The following is a 25115-nucleotide window of genomic DNA, read 5'->3' on the forward strand; positions in this document are numbered from 1 at the left end:
AAATCGTACAGTGCCAGAAGTAGTATAAAACAAAATTAGAGTAATTTTTTGAAAGTGATACGTGAAAAATTTAATAAATTAAAAAATATTCAAAACCTATGGCGCAAATAATTTTGGTAAGTTTCCAGATTTAACTAATGTCTGTTATGTGAAAGGTTATAATTAAAAACAATTTATGTTTATTAGTTTGTTTAAAATATTTAATAGTAATTATAGAGATATTTTTATTAAAATTTATAGTTACACTGTAAAAAATCCGGAGTGTATCCGGAGTGAATTCGGATTGAAATTAAATCAGAATTCACTCCGCCACTCGGAGTTCCGGAGTTTTAATACTTAAAAAAACTAATATTAATCTATATTAAACTGCTAAACAATGTGTGCGCGCGTGTGTGTGTATGTGTGTGTGTGTGTGTGTGTGTGTGTGTGTGTGTGTGTGTGTGTGTGTGTGTGTGTGTGTGTGTGTGTGTGTGTGTGTGTGTGTGTGTGTGCAAATGTGTGCGTGCGTGTGTGTGCGTGTGTGTGCGAGTGCGCGTGTGTGTCTAAATATGTGTGTGCGTATCAGCTGATCAATTATGTAATACGCGAATTTTTACTTCGATTTTATTGAGTGGAGTTATTTTGTATTAATAACATTTACAAAACTTCGCCCCGGAGTGAATTTCACTCCGGAGAGATTAAATTAATAAAAAATTATCTAGTCCGCGAAAACTCCCCGGCGGAGTGAATAATTAAAAATTCATTCACTCCGCATTCACTCCGGATTTAATCCGCATTCACTCCGCGAATGTTTTACAGTGTAATATTGTATTTAAGTGAACAATTTTAGGAATTAAAAATTTAAGAACCTTATCATTTCTAACAAACTAGATTAAAAATTTATCTTATACACTTAAAATTTTAATTTTACTGTAATCCTAAAAAATTTTTATTTAAATTTGTTTGTTAAACGATTAAATTCTGAATTTAAGGCGATTTCACACAAATTATTATTAAGGTCAATCTTCCAAGCTCTGTAACTTAAGTATTATTGGTCGTACACACTTGGCTCTTATAAACTTTTTCGTAGCAAATTTTATACCTTACCAAAGCTCTAAACTTGTTTTTTCAAAAAAATTTTTTTAACACCAAAAAATCAACTTAAAACCAAAAAATAAAATTTTCCTATGTTATTTAAATAGGAAATCGAATTTTTCGATGCGCTAAGCCCCTATTCAACTTAGAATTTTTTTTGAAGCGAGAATATTTTTTTTTCTATAAATTATCAATTGTTCAGGTAGGGCAAAAAAAAATTTCGACTAAAAATGAAACACCCTAATATACATACTTTTTTTCATTCATCACAGCTTACTTGAATAAACCTTGCAAAGAGAACAATGATTGCGATCGAGTACAATATTCAATATGTTCATCGGATAAAAAATGTGTGTGTGATAAAAACTACATTCAAATTAATAATATAATCTGCAGACCAGAACTTGATGGATTTTGTTCTGAAGACAAAGATTGTTTAGCTGTCAATTCAACTTGCATCAACAATAAATGTCAATGTAGAAAAAATTTTTTAAGACAATCTAATCACTTCTGTGTATTACGTAAGTTTAAACATACGCCAAGTTACCAACTCTATGGGCTAGCAAAATATAGTAGTTAGATTTTCTGGTGAGAAAAAGGGTTTATTAAAACAAACCTAATTATATTCCAATGACAGCTGTTTAGTTCTTAAAAAGTTATTTTTTTAGAATAATTTTCTTTCATTATTAATTCCTTAATAACTCAGTGAATGGAACTAGTGACAAATTGAGCTCCAAATGAATTAGATGCAGTCTAAAGCTTACCTTCTGATTACTGAATGAACTATCTGAATCAGTTGATTTGCTTAGAAAATTTCGTTAACTGAAGACTTTACAATCATATAAATTTCTGATGCAAAAAAAAAACTTCCTTGATTAAAAATTGCTACTAGTTATACAAACAAATATAAAATACATCACGAATGTAAAAAATAATTATTAGTTTTTTTGATTACCTTACAGCTCAACTCGGAGTATCTTGTAAATATCATTTTGATTGTGAACAAATAGTGAGTAGTATATGCTCCGAAGATGGAAGATGTGAATGCATATCAAATTATGCAGAGTATAATTCTACGGCATGCGCACCACTACTTGGCGATTATTGTTCAACAAACAAATTATGTGCTCCTCTCAATTCTATTTGTATCCATAATAAATGTGTATGTGATGATCGTTTTTCATCACAATCTAATGATAGATGTCAACAACGTAAGCTTATATGTATATAAAGAAGACGTCAACATCATATAATTCAATATTTCAGCTTTCAATTGACTATTATTTATAAATTCTGTGTGCTCAATAATTTAGATCAGTTAATGATGAACTGTAAGATCGATGACGATTGTAAAAACATAAATAATTCAAAATGTTTAAATCATACCTGTGTTTGTAAAGACAACTATGATATGCTGAATGGAACGACTTGTGCACCATTATTAGGTGAATATTGTAAAAACAATCAACAATGTGCACCCGCCAATTCAATTTGTATTAATAATCGGTGTCAATGCAACCTTGATTATATACGGAGATTCAATAATAGATGCATAGCAAAAACAGGTATAATGGCCGTTGTTATTCTGAACAAATTTCTCCATTGTTAAGCAATTGATAAGTATTACAATTGATTACAGGATATTTAAGAATATCATGTTATAACGACGATCATTGTATAGGCATTAAATATGCAGAATGTTCTGAAGATAAAAAATGCGTTTGTAAATCTAATTATGTGTTACTTGGTGACGAAAAATGTATTGCACTTATAGGTGAATATTGTGATTCAGATGAAGAATGTATTTCTTATAATACAGTTTGTATCAATAAGAAATGCCAATGTTCAGAGAAATTTGCTACTAAATCTGTGTATCAATGTGATCGTAGTAAATATAACTTTTTTAATTATTAACACAGTATTTGTATTGAGAAAATAACATTTTCAATTTGTCTTTTAACTTTGTCGAAGCCTAATGGTATTTAATTGTATTTTAAAAATAGTTGCACTTGGTACAACTTGTGAGGCGCATTATAATTGTGAAATATCAATAAAAAACGCCGTGTGTTCCAAAAATAATCGATGCATTTGTCGTCAGAATAGTTATGCATTGAATGAATTTGAATGTGTATCACCATTATATGAATATTGCTTGAATGACGAAGAGTGTCGTTTTAATTCTTCTATCTGTATTAAAAATAAATGTCAATGTAAAGATAACTTTCGATCTGTATCGGACAGTCAGTGTGTCCCATGTAAGTTATGGTTGAATACAATTAAGAATAGATTTTTAGAGACTTACTGCATTTATTGAATTGATAAAATGGTCATTGTTTCAGCTGGTATCTTGTATCAGTGTGACGACGTTTCAGATTGTGGTGATCCATGGCATAATAAATGTTCCGTTGATAAAAGATGTATTTGTAAAAAAAATAATGTTTTGGTAAGCAAATCAACATGTTCGCCGCTTTTGAAGGGTTATTGTTGGATAGATCATCAATGCGTAGTTGAAAATTCATTTTGTAATGATTTCCGATGTGAATGCCAACGCAATTTCATAGCTATATCTAATAATTTATGTATTCCAGGTAATTATAATTAGTTAAAATCATACACTGTAAAAAATTCCGAGTTCACGGTGTAGTAAGAATGATTTGGTGTGAAAATTGTCAACATTGACGGTGTGAGAGTTCGACGACGCACAGTTTTAAATTTTTAGCTTTGAAAATTAGAACGATCACACCACCAACGGTTTAGATGTTACATTGATAGACACAAATTAAAAAAAAAGTTATCATTTCGGCAAAATAATAATAAAAAATGCTTTTATACCAATTTCTATTCTAAGTTTTAAATTTGAATTAATATCATATCAAGCCAAAATACATCTTAATCGAATTGTTAATTTATCAGCTTCGAACCATAAAATATCTTACAAAGGTCGGAGACCATTTTCACATTAAAGATTTTTGACAGTTTATCTGAATGTTACTTTGAATGAAACTAAATGTTATGAAATATATATAATCATGTCTTTTAATGAAATTCTTGTCTATATCTTTACAGTGTGAAGTTGAAATATTTAATCACTTATAATGAATAAGGTATTAATTCAATTTTGATAAATTTACGTTACTATTTAAATTATCATTAGTAAAAGATATTTAAGAATCTCTTAAAACAAGTTTTCTAGAAATTATTTTAAGTTATCATGTATACTAATTGTAGTTAATCACTGATATAATAAAATTTATAATACGTTATATTTAAAATCTTTGTTGTTAATTTATTGATGAGTTTAGAATTAATAAATAAAAAAACTATTATTTGTGTTCTTTATGGAATCAATGTATTTGTGGACTGTGATTCTTACTCAAGGTAGTGGTAAAATTTTTTAAATAGCAAGTTTTGTGCAAGACTTACAGAAAAACTTTATGTTATGTTACATCCAAATAATTTTCCAAAATTTTTTCGAAAATAATCAGGCATGGCCTGGATTAGATTTGCTCAAGAAGTGCTATCACTGATCTGAATAGTAACTAATAATGAATAGTAACTAACTAACTCAGTGAGTGCTATACATACGCATCGTAGACTAAAGGAAGGGAGTAAAACCCGAAAACGCCCGAGTGAGTTCATTTTAAATCCGTTTTTCTTACAGTGTATAGTGAATTTGACGAAACCAAAGATTAATTTACTATAATTTTCCAGCTTGTAAAGATACATGGTTTAGGTATCAACTTTAATTTTGCCACAATCAACCTGATTTTCATCAATCCACCGTCAAATTGAACAAACGGAATGAGTGTATTTTTGGGTATTATGGTTATTGACATTTTAAAACTTTGAAAATGTGTAAAGCTGTGAAAGAGTAGAATTACCTCATTATACTAGTATAATATGTGGCAAGAGATGAAACCAAACGATTTCAGATAAGGATGAATTTGGCTGCCCGAGCCGTAGGCGGGAGCTGACATTATCCTATGTTTGAAATCCTGTTTTATCCCCCGTGCCACGCACTATATTTTTCACATTACCTACGTTGGTACTGGGAGTTATAATGTATGGGGCCGGAAGGAACAGGTTAATTTCTGACCGATAGCGCAGAAAAAAACAATACTGTGTTTATAATATGCAACTTTTTCTAATTTAATAATGAAAATAATGGCTTTATATTCATTTAACAATTTTTTTATTTTTCCAAACACTTATCAGTCATAAGAATGACATAAATATGATGATTTAAATATTTAGAGGATTACAGTAAACAAATGCGATCAAGTCAACAACTAATTCTTCCTAGGGAAGAAATTGGCCATTGGCTGCCCGCTAAATCGCTTTGGTCTAAAATTGATTTGTTTCGATTAGCAACCGAGACGCTGAAACTCCCAATTTCACTGCAGGTGATATGAAAAATATTAATTAGCAAACTACACACTCAGGGAGAAAAATAAGGCATCCCTGATTAAAAAAGTGAATTGAAAAGTATTGAAAACGATGAGAAATGAATCCTTTCGAATTCTTTCTATACCCTAAGGTATTCATTTTGACATAAAATGAATACTTTTCAATCCCAAAATAATAAAAGAATTTCAGAACTTCCGAGGAATTAAAAAAGATTCAAATGAATTGATATTTTTAATCTTTCTGAATCCTTCTCAATACCTAAATAATCCGACATTTCGGATCAAGTGTGGGATTAAAAAAGATTGAAATGAATTGAAATTTTTGAATCTTTCTGAATCCTTCTCAATACCTAAATAATTTCACATTTCGGGTCATGAGTGGGATTGAAAAAGATTGAAATGAATTGAAATTTTTGAATCTTTCCGAATCCTTCTCAATACCTAAATAATCTGATATTTCGATCAAGTGTGGGATTGAAAAAGATTGAAATGAATTGAAATTTTTGAATCTTTCTGAATCCTTCTCAATACCTAAATAATTTCACATTTCGGGTCATGTGTGGGATTGAAAAAGATTGAAATTTTTGAATCTTTCCGAATCCTTCTCAATACCTAAATAATCTGATATTTCGATCAAGTGTGGGATTGAAAAAGATTGAAATGAATTGAAATTTTTGAATCTTTCTGAATCCTTCTCAATACCTAAATAATTTCACATTTCGGGTCATGAGTGGGATTGAAAAAGATTGAAATGAATTGAAATTTTTGAATCTTTCCGAATCCTTCTCAATACCTAAATAATCCGATATTTCGATCAAGTGTGGGATTGAAAAAGATTGAAATGAATTGAAATTTTTGAATCTTTCCGAATCCTTCTCAATACCTAAATAATTCCATATTGGAAGGTATTGAAATGATGAAAGATTGAATTCTTTTCAATACCTTCGAATTCCACTTTGGAATTGAAAAGTATTCAAACGATCGAAATTTCATTTCCATTCAATACTTTCCAAAACCGCCGAGGGATTGAAAAGAATTGAGATAATTTTCAATACTTTTCAATTCACTTTTTTAATCAGGGATTCCAACCGCGTGTATAATTATCTGCTTTCCGCGGTGTGTATACGATTTTTCACCAGATCTGTATCTGAAAGTTAAAATTTTCCCCCCTGTTTGTATGAAGAATGGAGTATGTGCTAATTTTTGTCATTTGTTTTCTTATTAAAAAAGAGAACGAGTTTCTTCCCTCTAAGCAGGGCAGGAATTTAAACGTTCGGCACAGATATGGTGAAAAAATATTAAAATTATCATAAGATAATTGAAAGTTACAAACCGTCTAGAAAAATTTTTGAAACTATAGATGAAAAAATAATAATAAAGTTTGAAGAGCTTATTAACACCACAATACTTAAACTGATTATTTTTTTAACACTAATTATCAAGGTCGTCATAAAAATAACTGATAATAAAAATAGTAATAAAAAATAAACTGACTTGAAATTAGGTTTTTTATTACTACATATCATTTTCAATTTATCAAAATTTTTTATGTATTATTAACAATATAATATTATTTACTTCAATTGAAGCACCAACTTTATCTTTAAAAATACTCATATTATTTTTTTAAATTTCTTAACACTTTATAGGATTATTATACGTTTAATCACAGGAAAGTTTTGCCTCCACAGATAAAAGTTTCAATAATTTTTTTTCATTTTTTGTGAAAAAATTTAATGAAACATTTTATTACAAACGGTCATTAGATATTTATAGAAAAAATTATAAGACAATTGTGAGCGATTGACATTTTGCAATTAAACATTTGATTACTCTCTTATTATTATAAATTTTGTAAGCATCATAGAATGAAAAAAAAAAAAACTCTTTTTTGAGTGTCAACCGTAATTCGTAATCTAAATACGTTATAAAAATCTACAGCTGGTTAGTCCCCTATACGATTAGGGGAACTATTCCAATTAACGACACAGGTCTGACCCAGATCTACCGGTAAAACACTTGGTACAGATGCTGGATCACAATAACAAAAAATTATACTTATGCTCCGCCTTTTATAATTTTAAAATACACGTTTTTGTGACAGCGTGTAAAGCAGATTTGTAATTGGAAGAGTCTGTGAAATATAATTTAATATCCGTACATCATTATATCAAGAATTACTTTTTTTTTGGACGAATTATTTGATAACTTTTTTCCATAAAAATACACAATTTTTAGTTTGATTCAGTTAAAGAAACCATAATTGCGATATAGTAAAAACCGTGTCATTAATTTATTTTTATTTAAAAATCATGTGCGATTGTCATTAGTTAATTTAACTGTTGATATGTAAATAAAATAAAAAATCACACTTGTTCAGATAAAAAGTGCATAACAGATTAATAACAATATTAAGAGTTATAAGTATTTAATTTAATAAATAACTTGACGATTGTCACATTGTAAAATTGTTAAAAATTTATAAGTAGATGTAATTAATCTCAAAACTGTATTATGTATTAGATTCAATCGAACGAGATAAAAAGATATTTATTTTTATCTAGTTGATAATATTTTTAAGAAAATAACATTTAAACAACAGTATTATTTAACAGTGCCTAAATGTAATATCCAAAGTGCTTATTTAAATATACATGTATAAATATATAGATTTATATTTATAGGTATTTATGACTTGTTATGACTCATATACCATCATATTGCCAAAAATTACAAGCAGTGATAATGATAATTATTGCATTTCAGTTTATAATTAGTTAATAAATATATCAAGTTAATATGTCAAGTAGTTTCAATGGATTAAACTTATCCGACAATACACTGTAAAAAATTTTTGCTATGGTCTCATAGTTAAGCCGGACCATGTTGGCCACCTAACGGAAATTTTAATAAACACATGGAAAAATTACTATGGCCATAGTAAAATTAACAACGATTAGGATAGAGGTGCCGTCTTTGGTCACTTTAGTGCTAGTTTTGGACACTTGAAAAATTAAAATAAAATAATTTGTGAAATTCGCAGTGACATGATTAACTTTTTCAAGTGTGTAAGAAGATACTTTTATCTCACTGTCAAAATAGTAACTTCCCTGATTAAACAACTGAATTCGATCGAATTAAACAGAATTAAATTTTTAATTCTATTTAATTCAGATAAATTCTGTTAATTCGGTACCTAACTTAAAAATGAATTCTGTCTAATTCGGCAGGAAAACCAGAATTTGTCCAAATTAAAACGAATTTAAATAATTCTATTCGGTTTAATTCTCATTAATTAAAAAATAATTCTCTAATTTCTGGTTCTGAATCCGAATTAAACTGAATTAAAACGAATTTGAAATTTTTTAATCGGTTTTATTCTGTTTAATTCAAATTCAAATTTTCAATTCAGTTGAATTCTGTTTTGCAGAATTCGACAGAATATAACAGAATTAAAATTTTTAATTCGGTCGAATTCAGTTGTTTAATCAGGGTTCTTTTATACTTTTTCATTAATTAAAATAAAGTATTAAATGGCCAAAAATGGAGCAGTGGTCACAAACGGTACTTCTATCCTATATTACAAATTACTGTAACTATTGGAAATTTTACTACGGTCATAGAAATTTTTGCATGTTTATTTAAATTTTCGCCAGGTGGCCAACATAGACCGGTTTTACTATAACACCATACATAAAGAAATTATTCTTGCTTGAAATACTATGGGACACATACGAAACAATGTATATCCGGAAATATATACCGGCAAAATAGCATACATACGACAATACTAAAGATATAAGCCGGATATATACTATTTTTTCGCGCGAGGTCATAGTAAAACCGGTCTATGTTGGCCACCTGACGGAAATTTAACTAAACATGGAAAAATTACTATGGCCATAGTAAAATTTACAATGATTACATCACAAGTTACAATAACCATTAGAAATTTTACTATGGTCCTTGTAATTTTTCGATGTTTAGTTAAATTTCCGTCAGATGGCCAACATAGAGCGGCTTTACAACGACACCACAGTATTTAAAACAAAAATAATTTCTCCGTGTGGTGTCCTCGGTGTGAATTGACGGTGTGAAACATCAAACGGTTTATTATTAACACGGTGTGAGTGTTATCTTCTACGCCGTTCATTGTTATAAGCTCAAAGCTCATATATTGTCCGATCACATGATCAGTAGTTAAAAATGACCTAATAACTGTTTTTAATATTTAAATTAATTAATTTAACTTTAACTTTAAAAATGATCAACTAACTTTCTTACTGATGATTTTTAAAAAGTACAATTAATAACTGAACCGATTAAAAAATATAATGTCAAATATTTTCAATTTAAAAAATTACTCATTTCAAGTAACATCGTATTCATTAATCAAATCTAAATTAATTATAAACTAATAATATATTATAAACTTTTGCCATTGATGTATGGAATAATGTATTTTATGGTTCTAAGCTGATTAATTAACTATTTTAGTAACATAAGTTGTGGTGTAATCGTTTGAAGATCGGCGGTGTTGAAAATTTTCACACCAAATCATTCACACGACACCGCAGACTCGGAATTTTTTACAGTGTATAATGTAAAAACGTTTAATATGTATCACAGTACATGTGATTAAGAATAATATCGGTATCACTTTATTTCCTGTGTTAGTTAGAAACATTATTTTATTTTAAATTCAATCTCGTTTTAAAATGATATTGTTAGTTTAATTATTACACCTAAATAATTAAAAAATTTTGTAACGAATACATTTATTATCACGTTTTATTCTTTTGTTGTAATTTAACTTGTAATCATCAAAATACTGTCAATATGTTTTGTATCCATATCTAACAATTAAATTAATACTTTTAAATCACTGTATAATCGTATAAGTATTCCTTTAATTTTTGGTCTTAATTATTTAACCTATATTTAAATATTGTCTCCTATTAAAAAACTAAAAAAGTTTTTTTTCCATATTATCATTCCTTATACGATAACGAAATAATTTTAATAACTGATTAGCAAAATTTTGTTGCCTTTTAATATTTAAAAAAAAAAAATTTATTTTTTTTCCTTTAAAATAGATGATATGACGAAATGTAATTGAAAACATGGATGACTCTTATTGTTTAAAATGTAACAATAAATATAAATGACAATAGAGAGTCAGTTTAACTGAAATGTATTTAATTTGCAGTCGTTTTTAATGCGTGTAATGAATTATTGCATACGACATACATCTTATTTAATTATAATTCAATAATAACTTGAGGAAAAACCCTGTTTACGTTGATCCCATGTTTGTATTTTTTTTTTTTCTTAATTTGTAGAATTCATTTGCATTTAAATTTATAACAATAATTCTTAAATTTTAAACTTAAGACAGTTTTCAAAAAGTATATTTATAAAAAAAGCTAAGATATTTACAATTCTCTTATTTAATTTCACGAATAATATACGCGAGTTTATATATCAATTCCATTAATTATATCTATTACAATAATATTAATAACAATAATAATAATATTAATAAAAATAATAATAATAAAAGTCTTTTTTAAAATCCACCAATGAGAAAAAAAATTAACTCAAGCCCGGGCCTTAGACTATTATTTTTCAACGGTTCCATGGATAATTATCTCACCTTTTCTATACGTTATCTATCTTCCAATTCAATATATATATATATTAAAAAAAAAACAATTATTGAATACAACTGGCAGTCATTTCAATACTATCTTAAGTTTCATTCTATCAAAATTATTTCCAACAAAAATATCAATATGTGGGACTTGATAAAAAAAATTTACAGAACATGGTAAGATAAAATCAGAAAAATAAATTTAATAACATTAAGTAATAAAACTCTGGTAAAATTAGCATCACAACTGATAGGAAACCGTGAATAAATAATATGAGAAACAATAACATCGAGTAAGTTGACGCAGTAAAAATAAAATGAAATGTTTCTCTTGCATGATATGTGCCAGACATGGGGGCCCCCGGTGGATTTAGATTGACTTCCACTGTGGTTTGTGGGGCCCCCTTTGATGTCAGGTTTGCCCACGAGGTACCCAAAGTGCTTTACTTTGCTCTTCATCGACAGCGGCTTTCACTTGCGTACATATATACGCTATATTTACACCAGCAGGAATAATAGCTGTAATATTAATAAATATACTAAATTAATTTTTTTTCCTATAAATATTATTACTAATTACTGTCATTAAGGCTGGGCCATACTCAACAAATTATCGAAATTTAGATTTCTATTAATTTATTTATTAATTATCATTAAAGCGATTTTTTGAGCTTCCGGAAAAATGCATAAGACGAACGTTTTCGAAAGGTTTTCATCATTCGAGTCCCATAAATATTTAAAACGTAATTAGAAATCTAAAATCCGAAAATTCGGTTAGTACTCCCGCCCCTCAAGAGGATAATCCTTTTGCACTGACAAATTTTTCAGATGTATTATTGAGTAGATCAACTGATTAATAACTTTAATTTTCGTATATCTTTATTGATGTCAAATCTACAGTTAATTTCGAGATCTTTTTACTTTTCCAGCAAAACTATCAGACTTATCAAAAAATGTCATAGTACCTTTTTTGTAGACAATTTTATTCCCTACAAATTATTTTCAATAAAGTTCATTCAAAATCCGCATTGTTTCCTTGTTATTTTCATTTTAATGCTAAGCTCATAAAAATAATAGTCGTCTAATCGATTTCAAAAACTTGACATTAGTGCTATGGCATTTTTTGATGTCTGATAGTTTTGCTGGAAAAGTAAAAAGATCTCGACATTTACTGTAAATTTGGCTTCCAGCTCCAATAACTTTCGAACAGATGGATTTATCAAAAAATGATAAGAGACTTTTTTTGTAGAGCGTTCAATTCTCTACAAAAATATTTGATGGACATTACAGTGCAATTTATGGTTCATTAGTTACAAAAATCAGAAGAAAAAAAATTTTTTTTTCCTGTGTTATTCTTATGGGAAATAAAAAAAACTTCTTTTCAATTTGATCTTATCTTAAATCTTGAAAATAAATAAATAATAAGAAATCTATTTTCATTTCGAATGACGAATGGCTTTTTTTAAATTGAATTTAAGTCAAAAAAGTAACGTTATTTTTTAGACCCGGGATATTTATTAAAATTGTTTAATTTATTATTTATATTCTATCTGGACCAGCATGAAAAAAACAGTTGGGAAAAAAATTGCGTTCGAAGATGTTACCAAGCCACAAATTTACAGAGTCGCACTTGGCTTACAATTTTTATAACTTTTTAAATTTTACGAATTTCTTAAAACTTTTATGCTATGAAAGAAAAATAAATTTTTCGGTCGGCAGGAAAGAATTATACCCTCGTACGATAATAAAATATAAAATTTTTTTAAGTCTTACCAGAAATATAATGACGATATTCAGCCTCTAATTTAAGAGCATGCTCATGCATTTCCTTTGCTGCTTTGGCGCTTACTTTATCACTAGGATATCTCGAATCTTTCACTTCTTTTATTTGTTTTGTACTTTTGAATTTTATTAACAAAACTATTGGATAAATTTGATGCCTATGGAGACGTTCTAATGAGGCGATAGATATATCGAGAATACAGTGTGAATTCTGTACGGGAAAATAACATAATTTATTATTAAATTTTTCGTGCAATACCCTGATTAAAAACTCCGATTAAATCTGATTTAAACTTCATCAGATTCAATTGGAAAATAATCATTTTTTTTCCGATTGACTTTCAATCGGATTCAATTGAAGTTTTTAACCAGAGTAAATATAAAAAAAAAAACAGTATATTTTTTTTTACTGACCTTGACACATATTTCTTTTACAGCCTCTACAGTTGTACACTCAAAATAACTTCCTTTTTTTCTGTAATCTACATAATGAGAATCTCGTAATCCCTGTTCAAGTGTAGCTTGAGAGCAATGCATCGCTTCTGGTATGCATCGAATAAATTCTCCAGGAAATTCTTGAAGTAATTTTGTCGTCACGCATTCATTTAATGGGCCAATAATCAATACAGGTCTCAAGGTTGGATCTAAAATGTAAATAAATTTATTATAGTAATTAATAAATCGAAAAAATAAAATAAATAAATATTCCAAGTGTGATATTACAATCTAATCTCTCAACACGTTGATAACTAGCAGGTAAATTTTCTTCATTCAAAGTTCCACTGTCACTGTACCATCCAAGATTAACTCCAGTAAGCTGGGAGAGCTCTTTACTATCTCTACTTGAGGATCTATGATGTTTCTTTCGTCTAAAAAAGCTTCTTCTTGCACTTGTAGTACCCCGCCTTCCGGTATCGGTTTCTAAATCACCAAGCGATCGTCTCAATAATAATTCTTCTTCGATTTTAAATTTACTAGGTATAATTCCACACTGCTGTCTTCTACCAGACTTATCGACAAGCCAAGCTCTCCAGTGCCCCGGAGTTCCATTAAACATTGTGTTATCTACATATAGAATATCATCTTTATTAAATCGTAGCTGTAAACTGTCACCCACTTCGCCTACCCGATCAAACATTGCCTTGACATAAAAACTATCTCCGGGTTTGTCTTTAACTTCGTTATACCTTTCCGGCATGTACTGAGCAACAAGAGTGACTTTATCAGCTGGACGTGCCAATTCAAGAGCTGCTTGTTCCGCAGTTGCCTGTCGTAAATCAACACCATTGTATTCTAGAATTCTATCGCCTGTTCTTAGTCCAGCATCTTCAGCGAGACAACCTGGTTGAACTGAATGAACAAAGATACCAACACCATTACCACCAACTAATGAAATTCCAAGATTTGAACATTTACGTGTTTCTATAAATAAATAACGAGGTTCAATAGTAGGTGGACTTTTTCGATTTTGTTCTTCTTGCGTTGGACTTCGTACTGTTGCATTTTGTCGTTGCAATGTTGTTACTGCTTGATTTATTTGAGCTCGAGTTAAAGTATTGCCAGCGCTACGTAAAGAATCAATTGTCGCTGAATTACGCAACTCTGGTTTTCTTATATTTATGTCTAAAGATGCTGATTGTCGAATTTCACGTTCACGTTCTTGAGTACCACGAACTTCCATTGAAGCTGAACTTCTAACTTCCCGGTCTCGTGATGGTGGCATCAAAGTATTTAATTTGTCACGTTCAATTTCTTTTGATTCGTGAGTTTCTAGAGCTGATTTACGCGGTGCCTCTGGACTATTGCAAGGAGTTGGTGATCCACTGCGACTGGCACCTTCTTCTCCACCTGCTTCCGAAGAACTTGAAGAACCTGAACCTTCGAGCTCATTGTATTCTAATTATACAAAAATTATTTTTATTTTATTATAATAAATAATTTCAGAATCGATATAAATTTATCATTCACTCTTTGAATTTTATTTTTGTTATAAGAAATACGTGAATATAATTTTTATCGATTCCTGCACAATCGGACAATTGGTAAAGAAAAAAAAAGAAAAGAAATATAAATTGATATAAAAAATTAGAAATTGTGTTAATGAATGGAAATAATGTAAAACTGGTGCTTAAAAAGCAAGGAATACTTTGAAAAAATTTCCTTCCTTCGACAAAAACTTTAAGATACTCACTATCTGGACTATACTGGACCAGCATAGTAATAGAATTACCACACTGTCTGAGTACATGTGCAGCTAATTCATAAGTAGCGCTCCTCATATTGATACCGCAAACCTCAAGAAGTTGATCTCCAATTTGTAGTCCAACTTGTGAAGCTAGACTATGTTCACTAACAGTAGAAACAAATACACCCCCACTGTCTAAACACGAAATCTGAATTCCAAGAGGCTCAACAGACTTATCAATATGGACCCGCCGCAATTCTCCCGGTGCTGGCCGTGGCTGAGTGTAATAATCAGGCATACTAGCCCGTTTAATATTTGAACTTCCTCGTACTGTTCCTCCTCCATTGTTACCTCCACCGATACCAGGACTCAAAACCTCGACATGAAATGTCGGCATAGGACTGCCTCTTTCGGATGTTCTTTCAATACTACCCGTAGATAATTTTCCAACGCTACTTTTCGACGTTACGCTAGGATTTGATGGTATCCTAAATCTCTGATTTTCTTTTTTCCTCGGAAAAGTTCCTCCTTCATAACCATGAGTATACGTTGATAATTCATAGGTAATGCCTGCAGGATGACCTCGAGATTTGTGATAGTGCAAGTCTACAGAGGGAGTGTGCAAATGACCAAATCCTGGTTGTCCAGGACTATAAGGTGGCTCGAAACAAAAAGATCGGGCATCCGGGAGTCCAATGAACTCTCCAGATTGGGAGGAAGGCAAGGACGGCGGTGAGGGGTAACGAGACGGCAAAGAATTCTGCTGGTGTGGGTGTGGATGTGAGTGAGCATATGGGGGAAACGAGAAATTACCAGCGAGTTGCTGTCTTGGCACACTTGACGATGATCCAGAGGTAGTCACCAGAGGGTACAGTTGAGAGTGAACGCGGTTGTGTTGAAGTCCATCTGGTTGGTTTTCATGACTACCGGAAGAAGTATATGGCTTTTGTGTGCGTCGCTTTGCATGACCATAATCCGGCTCTCGACCTGTGGATTTTACTGAAAAATCTATACTTGTCTCAGAAGGTGCATGCGACGAGCTGAGCCGACTCTCTGTTGTCTCGAACTCCGTCAAAGGCTTCTTGTTGTCCAGCGATATATCCTTGAACTGGACCGCAGGAGAAAAGGATTTCTGTCCAAACAGTTGACCAGATTTACTGAAGTTCGGAATTGGATATTCTACGGCTTTATAAACTGTATGACGATTGCTTACGTTTGGAAATGTCGACAACGGAACAGGATTAGATATACGATTGTAATTGAAGCTCTCATATTTTGGCGGCTGATTTAAAAGTACACTTAATGGAAGTCGTTCTTTTGTTTTTCTGGGTTGAAGAATCGTCCCCGTACCATTTTGGATCAAAGGTCCACCACGTGCTTTTGGCCATGTGCCTCCATTCTTCTCTATTTTTTCAGTTCCTCGTCGTTTGCTTCTTTTAAATACACCGTTATTTGTTTTCTTATAATGACTCTCGATAACAGAATCTAATTCAGCGATCGCATCCTGCTCTTGTTCAAAAGTATTTGGACTTGAATTTCTATGACGCTTTTTCTTATCATCTCTGTCTTTACTGTGTCTTCTACCAGTAACAATATCAATTTTTTCACGAAAATTACCCCAAGCATTACTTATTCCACTAGATTTTTCACTACTTACTGATTTTGAAACTTTATAAATACTTCTATCACCAAAATTAGATGCAATATAACGTCTTTCATAATCATCTGAGGTTGCCTTTAGCATCATTCTCTCTTGTTCTGTTTGTGAACAATTATTAACCATTTTTTGTTTATCAGAACCAAAACTTGTATCTATTGTCTCGGTACTTAATATTGATGACAAGGCTATTCCTTTCAAGGTTGTAATAGTCAATACGTCAACTGTCGTGTCATTTAAAATAGACATAGCCTCGTGAGTTGAAGTTACACCCTCCATTGGTTTACTGTTAATATTTAAAACTCTGTCTCCAACAGCTAAATTTCCATCTTTAGCAGCCAAACTGCCTGGAGAAATTTTAGCAATATAAATTCCAAGTTCCAAAGCTATGCCATGAGGGACAGGACCAATTGGTAATTGAATTGTTCTTAATGATCGACGAGTAGATCTTCTTCTTCTAACTGTTAATGTAACTTTTGATCCGACTGTAAAATCTCGTAAATTCTCTAAAATCATTCTCGTTGATCCAGTCGAACAATCAACGTTATTAACACGAATAATACAATCATCAACTTTTAATTTTCCATCTACAACACTTCCTTTAGTTACTTGAGCGACGTAAACACCCGTATCATTGGGATAGTGAGGATCATCTCGACCACCAGCGAGAACAAAACCTAAATCTCTGTCATTGTCTTGACAAACTCTACCAAAGTCAAGGGGAATAGTAATAATGTCCCACTCAATCATGTCGTTATCATCGTGATATTGAGTTGATCGTAACGAGTGATCCCCGCTTTCTATTTTTTCTTTAAGATCTTTGAGTTCTCTTGATGCTTCATTTCGCTGTTTTTTTATATCGTCCGAGTCACGAAGAGCACCAGCAAGCTCAGAAACAGCTCGATCTCTTTCTGCTCTCAATGTTTCACAAAGAGTTCGCATACTCTCGCGTTCTAATACTATTTTATCTCTTTCACTGAATGCCCAATCACGTCTTCGTTTTGATACCTCAGCTTCTTGTAATGCCTCTTCCAATTCTGTTTGTAAAGTATCCACTGATTTTCTTAATTTATCTAATTCTAAATTAGCCTGATCTAAATTATCCATTTGTTCTTTTTCACGTTTGGCATAGTCTCGCGTAATTGTTTCTCTCTCAATTTCTTTATTTGAATTGTCTCGTTCACGATTATAAGAATGAAGCTCCAATCGATTTTTGTAATTTCTACTTGAACCTTCAGAATAATCACCAAACTTAAGTCTTAACTCGTTACATTCTTTAAGAGTTTCGTCACGATCGTGCAGAGCCGATGATATCTCTCTTCTTAGAGTCTCAATTTGATATGAAAGTGTTTTTTTCTAGAAAAATATTATTATATAATTTATTCGTCGAGAATAAATTTGAGGAATTACGGTCTGTTTTAAAATTACTGTTCAAAATTTAACAAAATCCAATATAAGGTAAAAACTTTAAATCTGATCAGTAGCATTAGTCGCTCACTGACTACTGCATTTTTATAATTTAAAAAAAAATGATGATTGATAAATTATTTTCCAAATGAATAAACTTCTGATGATTAAAATTGATATTGTCTTTAAGCGAGTATGAGGCCATCAACATCACAAGTTCTAGTGAGCGACTATGGGTCTATTCAATGACTTTATTTTAAAAGATTATTCTTTAAATTAAAATTTCTATCTAAAATTCAAAACTAGAAAGAAAAAAATTATTTTTTCATTTCATTTATCAATTTATACTGAGTGGTTTAATTTTACTCCGATGAGCGGGTAATGGATCCTTTACTTTATTAGTAAATAATGATCCAATTAAATTTTTCAAGAGTTACAGAGAACCGATAAATTTAAATAAACTTGTAATATATCATAAGATTCAATGTTTAAATCTATGAAAATCCAAACTTTACTGGTTTTTTTTGTAGTTCTTTAAAAATTAAATTGGATATTTTTCTCATCATTATTTGCTAATATGTAAAATTAAATTCTGAACAGTAATTCTTAAACCGACAATAGATGAAAAAAAAAAAAATACAATTACCTCATCAACATGCTGCTTATTTTGATTTTCTAACTTGGCAATTTTTTCATAAGCTTTTGTCAAATCATCTCCAAGCTTTTCCATTTCTTTGTGAACAGTATCCCGTTCGCCCATTATCAGTCGATACTCTTGTAAAGTTGCATTTCTCTCTTCTGTTAATCGTTTTATATCTTTACTAACTTTAGTACGAAGAATCATGCCTTGGTTTACTTCTTTCACAGCTTCTTCATGTTGCTGTTGAAGTTTTGCCAAGGCTTCGCGGTACTCATTTCTTTCACGTAATGCAATATCCCACTGTCTGATTGCCGCAGTACATTGTTGTTTCAATCCATTTCTTTCTCTAAATGCATTATTGCGTTCTTGAATTACATCATCATGATCTTTTTTCCACCTCGCTGCTTCTTTTTCTGCTAATTCCAACTGGGGAAGAAAAATAAAATTATCTTATTTAAACGATTAATATAAAATAATAAAAAGTTAAGATGTTTTAAATTTAACCTTATTTTTGAGAGATGAATGTGCGGATAAAAGATCTTCATGTCGTTTTCTTAAAGACTCATAATCATCTTTTAAAGCTTCATACTTTCTTAATAAAGATACATAATGCTGATTAATGGCATCACTGTTTCCAGAATCTACAACAAGACATTCTTGATTTTGGCACCTCAATTCTGTAACTTCTTTCTGTAGTGCCTGGACTTCACGATCAAGTCGTTGTTTATCATTGATCAGATCACTATATTTACCCCGAAGGGCTGAAGTTTCTTGTGAGGCTGCTTCCAGCTGATTCATTGCTGCAATATGTTGTCCTCGATAATATTCCAATTCCTTCATAGTATGCTCATTCCTAATAAATAAAATTATTAACGATGTGATAAACGGTAATCGACCTTGTTATAAAAATAGATTATAATTATAAAACAATTCTACGCTGCGACGAGCCTTCATTTGACTGCTATACTATTTTTATTTTTAAAATCAATACTATAGGGTATCAAGAGCCCCATGAGTGTACTGTTAAGTTTGCAAATAACGTGACATAGTTAAGCGGTAACACATAAACTCAAGATTAACGTTTATTGTAGGATTATAAAAAAAAAAAAAAAAAATACAAGAAACAGGTCAAAAGAACTAATCAATACACTATACGAATAAAAAAAAAAACTTGTCTAACAAAAAAAGATATCACTGATTACAGTGATAATAATTATTATGTATTGGTTGGTTTTAAAACAATAAATAAGAAAAATTGAAAAGAAAAAAAAAAAAGAAAAATAAACAAACAAACCGTCTAACTGTATCTGAGTGCTTGTGTCTAAGGAACTGGAGTTCGTGCATGGCTTGATCACATTGTGCCTGTAATCCGTCGTAATCACTACGACATTCAGGACCTCCTACTGGACTTCCAACACTGCCATAGCCTCCACTGTCCCGTTCTGAAATTCGTGCAAAACAAGAGTCCAAAAAAATGGGAATAAGATATATAATAACAAAATATAAGCTATTGAATTTAAGTCCTTTAGAGATGAAATAAACTAACAAATTCTATGACAATAAATATTTTATATTGTTTATGAAAATTTTTTAACGTAAATAAAATAAATTAATGACACAATACTATTGTTTAAGAATAAATGTAATGCATGTTGTACTTTAACTTACTAATAAATTAAAAATTCAATAATTAAAATGTTTACTTAAATAAAGTTTATGCGATTGGAGAAAAGTCACAGCATAAAAAAAATGTTTTTAAATGCAAATAATTTTAATTTTTATAAAAATATTCTTTATTAAAATATATAGAAGTAAATTGAAAACAATTTTATCTTCTTACAACAATATACACTAATGTTGAACAATAAAACAGAAAAAAATATTTAAATATTACAGAATTTACAATTTTTCATTTTAATTCACTTTATCTCTCAAGTACTCAAGTACTAGGTGAAAAAAAAAACGACTATATATTGCATAGATAAAAAAAAACTAATAGTGTTTTAGAATATAAAAATACTGAGTGATAAATAAATAATTAAAAATACTAGTATTTAGATTTAATCAGGCAGATGTTAAATCTTACCCATATTAAAGACCCCATCTGAAAAAAGGAAAATATATTTACTCGACAGTAAAACAATTTACCCAAACTATTTTAATCCGTATAAAACCAATAATCTATTGCAAAATAATTAAATTTAAAACAATTTGAACAAAAAAAAAAAATATTAAACATTTATTTTTATATATGGGCCAAATCGAACAGTTTAAAAAATTCGTATTTTTTTATATTTTTTAGCATCCGTTCAAAAATCGCTTTTTTTTTATTTTTAGCTCATAACATAATAGTCCAAATCGGTCCAAATTTTTAGAAAAAAATACAAACAAGTTTTTAAAAATATTTTTCTGTGATTTTAAAGTTTTAAATCTTTTTTTCCAAAGTTGATGGATATTTTGATTTTCTTAACAAACTACAATCTTTCCCACAACATTTAAGCCTGATATGATCGTGAGACCAGATGACTATTTTTTTTCGATTTTTTAAAATTTGAAAAATTTTTTTTTCTCTATTAATTATAACGAATGGCAATTTTAGTTACTTTTTGTTATTTTTCTAATTCTTTCAAGTAGTTTTTAAAAATTTTCACGGTAAGCAGGTGTTTAAAATTAATAATTAGTCGTTAAATCTGTTCATAAACAATGACAACAAAAGTAAACGACTTAACGACCAGGAAAAATTCAGAAATAAAAAATAAAAATTTTTGAAAACTGTCCGAATTAGCACGAAATGCCCCATATATTATCAAGTAGTTTGATAAACATACAACTAGTTACCGAAAGAAATAAATATAAATCTTAAAAATATCTAGCTTTCACTCAGAAAAGAAACTTTCAGTTACACATCGAAGCACTTGTTTTTTTTTCTGATCATAAATTACATGGACAATTAATAATTTGTTATAAAATAAAAGAAAGCAACAATGAAAGTAAAAATAATATAAATATATTAAATAAAAATTTACCGCTACTTCCAGCACTATCCAGGGATGATGTACCAGAAGCCATAACTTCGGTCCCCGTTACTTCACGTTGCCCCTTTGTATTTGGGCTTTAATATTTTTACCATGGGAATTTGTTAAGCGATTTGTACACTAAATTTCTTATCCTGCAAATTGACCAACGCACAATCATGTAGTTTTCACACTAGAATGAACCCTTTGTCATAATAGACCGATTTAAAAAGGTGATTTTCACGATGACATTTTTTAAATTTAAATTTAAATTAAACAAAAACATAATATTATAATTATTCATTTACTGGCAAACTAAATGTTGATTCAATTTTATAGATTTGAAATATTTTATGTCAAAAAAATCCGTATAAAAATTACAGGTGATCTCTAGAATTTAAGTATTTTTTTGGAATTGCTGGTATTTTACAACTCAAATCAAAAAGCTTATGTTTTCCGAACGGTTTTTTGTAAATCATTCCTCTGTTTCTGTAGTTTAAATGATGATGTGTCCAGATAAATTACCAAAAATCATCGATTTAATACAATTGATAACTTAAATTATTTAACAACTGTCACTTTGTGATAATTTATCCAGTCAGAACAACATAATTTTTAATATACATGATATTTAATCATTTTTTTTACAAATGTTTTTTATAAAGAAATAACTTAATCGTCAGCTTATTACACTTGAAAAAAATAAGTTAATAAATATATTAGAAATTTTGTTTAAATGAAATGTCATCGCGACACTAATCACCATTTTATTATTAAGTTATGCTTTATTAGTTATTACTTTAATCCGAAAAACATTAACATCTTGACTCACCTGCTGCACCAACTGCCCTGACAATTAGCCATTTTCATCAGCAACATACCATCCAGAACCAGTATCCAGTACGCAGTATACTCAGAGCTTAAAGGTATCTTTTCATGTGGCGCTTATTTTCAGCGCCAAACTCAAATACCTCATCGTGATCCATCTTTAAATTTAATTGCTAAACTCAAAAAAATTAACAAATATAATGAAAATTTAATTTTAAAAATAAAATTATTAATAATAAATTAAGGCTGGGCTGCACCTAACGAAAACTCAAATTAAAAATTTTTAATTATTTATAAATTAATTATCATCTTGTAATTAAGAAAAATGATTTAATCCGTGCTAAGTGCATATCTATTTATTAGTCAATTCAAATTGTTTTGAATCATTTCAAAATTCTTAATCAAGGATAACAGCGATTTTTTTAATTTCCGACAACAAGAAGAAGATCAACTTCTTCGGAAGATTTTCATCATTCGAGGATTAATTCATCAACGATTACTTCTTCTACACATATGTAAATATTTTAAAATTACTCATAATGACACTAATGCCTAAAAAAAAAATACGAGAAACTTTAATGAGCGACAAGTACAATCGATTTTTTTAGGCAAGTTTGATTTAGTTGATTATCTATACAAATTTTTTTTGTACTTGTAAAAAAGACCTACCAAATAAAGAGTATTTATAAGTTGAGTGTTGATGGCAGATAATTTTAATTTAAAAACTTATTTAGTTAAAGTAAAAACACAAACATCAAACAGTATCGTGACAGATAATTGACAAACATAAAATGTTGATAATCAAACGAATATTTTCACATCACCAAAATTATTTATTAAAATTCAAGATCATAAGTCATCATGACCGTTAGACACAAAATTACTACATAAAATTAATTCAAAAGCAATCTTGGTTATCTCTGATTACATGCGACAATACAAGACCATAGCGAGCGTAGACTTCTTCCGCTATTTTCAGGATATCAATAGTTGGGTTTCTCTCTCGTGTAAATATCATCGCGCTTTCATTACTGAAATACAAATAGTTTAGAAATAAAATTTTTTAGATTAATTTCCAGTTATAAACTCACTGCGTAGTTCCATTATTCACACAGGTCCAAGATACTGTGTACTTGTTATAATCTACGCCAAGATACAAGCATTCTCGATAGAGACTTCCCACAATTGGTACATGGTGATGAAAACATAGCGCATTATTGTTGGTCAAAGAAGCGTCAGTTATAGTTTTCAATATCTTGTTGGTTCTAATTTATAAAATATCGAAAAATAATTAACATAAATAAAATATTTATAAATGATAGTCTGGAATGATAAAATTACTTGGGCAAAATACCAGTAGAAACAATTCTTGATACACCCTCATCGTTAGGTAAAGACCAAAATTGCTGCGCACACTTTTGTGCACAATCCCAATTAATATCGCTTGTTGCATACCTGATCCATAATCCACTCAACTGATAAAAATTAATTACAGTATATTGTCTGTACTCAAAACCAAATTTGTAAGTTTAGAATAATTTCGGTTAAAAAATAGTACGTACTCGATCCAAATCAAGTGGTTCCTCAACAATTACTTTGGGGCAAGGACCATTTGCCACATATTGAGTAAAAGCTCCAGCAACTATACAAAAATTAAGAAAAACCCGCAACATTTTGCTTTAGACTAGTTTTTCAATGATTATGCACGATTACTTTTCGTTAACTGACAGCAAATATTGGTATTCGATTTTTTAATCACTTGTCGAAATATATTTTTTTCAGCAACATATATACATATCACGCGAAAGAAAAATATAAGATAATATTTAAATACAAATATTTTGAAAACCATATTCTCATATCGATAAGAAATATCAAGGATAACTTATTTTTAATCTCGTTTAGCATAATTATACATTTCCAATTTTTTGTGATGGTCTAAAAATAACTTCCACACAGTGAAAAACGAATCGTCAAAATGTAAAAAAAAAACGTGTCAATTTAACCCACAGTATTTATCTTGTTTGAACTGTCACAATCGATTGATTTTTTAACACACCAAAAAAGTTATTTTATTCGAAATTAACACTTTATATGTTATATAAATTACATTTTTTTTTTCAAATTTTGACGAGCACATTTTTGTAGAAAATTTATTTTCCTACAAAAAGTATCTGATATTATATATACGTCAAATGAATGAATAAAAAGTTACAGGGCTTGAAATATCAACGAAAAGTTAAGTTTAAAAAACATTAAATTTTCGAACTTAAATGTCAACGAAAAGTGAACTTCATTTTTCGTTGACATTTAAAGACCTGTAACTTTTTCCTCATCCATTCGACGTATATGGGAGATCAGATACTTTTGGTAGGAAATTTAATTTCCTACAAGAACGTGCTTCTCAAAATGTGAAAAAAAATTTTTTGATAGAATAAAAATGAAAAATAATAAAAAATAATTTAACAC

General features: G+C 29.7%; 2 protein-coding genes across 9 annotated transcripts; one reads left to right on the forward strand and one right to left on the reverse strand.

Annotated features, from left to right (window-relative positions):
- Positions 1-4200, forward strand: LOC130668056 (prion-like-(Q/N-rich) domain-bearing protein 25). 3 transcript variants are annotated; one of them, XM_057470053.1, is made up of 7 exons: positions 847-1276; positions 1347-1595; positions 2037-2285; positions 2388-2639; positions 2714-2962; positions 3078-3329; positions 3414-4200. In XM_057470053.1, the coding sequence occupies exons 4-7, from the start codon at positions 2396-2398 to the stop codon at positions 3674-3676; spliced, it is 1008 nt and encodes a 335-aa protein (XP_057326036.1). In that variant the 5' UTR covers positions 847-1276; positions 1347-1595; positions 2037-2285; positions 2388-2395; the 3' UTR covers positions 3677-4200. The 3 variants fall into 3 exon arrangements, with proteins under 3 accessions (XP_057326038.1, XP_057326036.1, XP_057326035.1); XM_057470055.1 differs by lacking the exon at positions 847-1276 and adding an exon at positions 1-116 and having other exon boundaries at positions 2037-2639; XM_057470052.1 differs by having other exon boundaries at positions 2037-2639.
- A 3153-nt stretch (positions 4201-7353) lies between these two features.
- On the reverse strand, positions 7354-22806 carry LOC130669050 (disks large homolog 5). 6 transcript variants are annotated; one of them, XM_057471718.1, is made up of 12 exons: positions 22651-22806; positions 21831-21973; positions 20891-20908; positions 20099-20246; positions 19309-19657; positions 18811-19230; positions 16314-18113; positions 15107-16232; positions 13639-14811; positions 13330-13559; positions 12907-13126; positions 7354-11652 (listed from the first exon to the last, which is right to left on the reverse strand). In XM_057471718.1, the coding sequence occupies exons 2-12, from the start codon at positions 21871-21873 to the stop codon at positions 11546-11548; spliced, it is 5634 nt and encodes a 1877-aa protein (XP_057327701.1). In that variant the 5' UTR covers positions 21874-21973; positions 22651-22806; the 3' UTR covers positions 7354-11545. The 6 variants fall into 6 exon arrangements, with proteins under 6 accessions (XP_057327701.1, XP_057327703.1, XP_057327698.1 ...); XM_057471720.1 differs by having other exon boundaries at positions 15914-18113; XM_057471715.1 differs by having other exon boundaries at positions 15107-18113.
- Between the last annotated feature and the right edge of the window lie 2309 nt (positions 22807-25115).

The sequence above is a fragment of the Microplitis mediator genome, chromosome 5 (assembly GCF_029852145.1).
Source record: "Microplitis mediator isolate UGA2020A chromosome 5, iyMicMedi2.1, whole genome shotgun sequence".
NCBI classification, from domain to species: domain Eukaryota; kingdom Metazoa; phylum Arthropoda; class Insecta; order Hymenoptera; family Braconidae; genus Microplitis; species Microplitis mediator.

Excerpts from the sequence above, each read along its gene's own strand:
- LOC130668056 (XM_057470055.1), top strand. The coding sequence starts at position 2,396 with ATGATGAACTGTAAGATCGATGACGATTGTAAAAACATAAATAATTCA. Across the intron at positions 2,963-3,077 it reads TGTGTATCAATGTGATCGTA|TTGCACTTGGTACAACTTGT; the intron begins GTAAATATAACT and ends TTTTAAAAATAG. Across the intron at positions 3,330-3,413 it reads GGACAGTCAGTGTGTCCCAT|CTGGTATCTTGTATCAGTGT; the intron begins GTAAGTTATGGT and ends TCATTGTTTCAG.
- LOC130669050 (XM_057471715.1), bottom strand. The coding sequence starts at position 21,873 with ATGGCTTCTGGTACATCATCCCTGGATAGTGCTGGAAGTAGCG. Across the intron at positions 14,812-15,106 it reads GGTCCAGTATAGTCCAGATA|AATACAATGAGCTCGAAGGT; the intron begins GTGAGTATCTTA and ends TTGTATAATTAG. Across the intron at positions 11,653-12,906 it reads ATATCGTCATTATATTTCTG|CTATTATTCCTGCTGGTGTA; the intron begins GTAAGACTTAAA and ends TTAATATTACAG.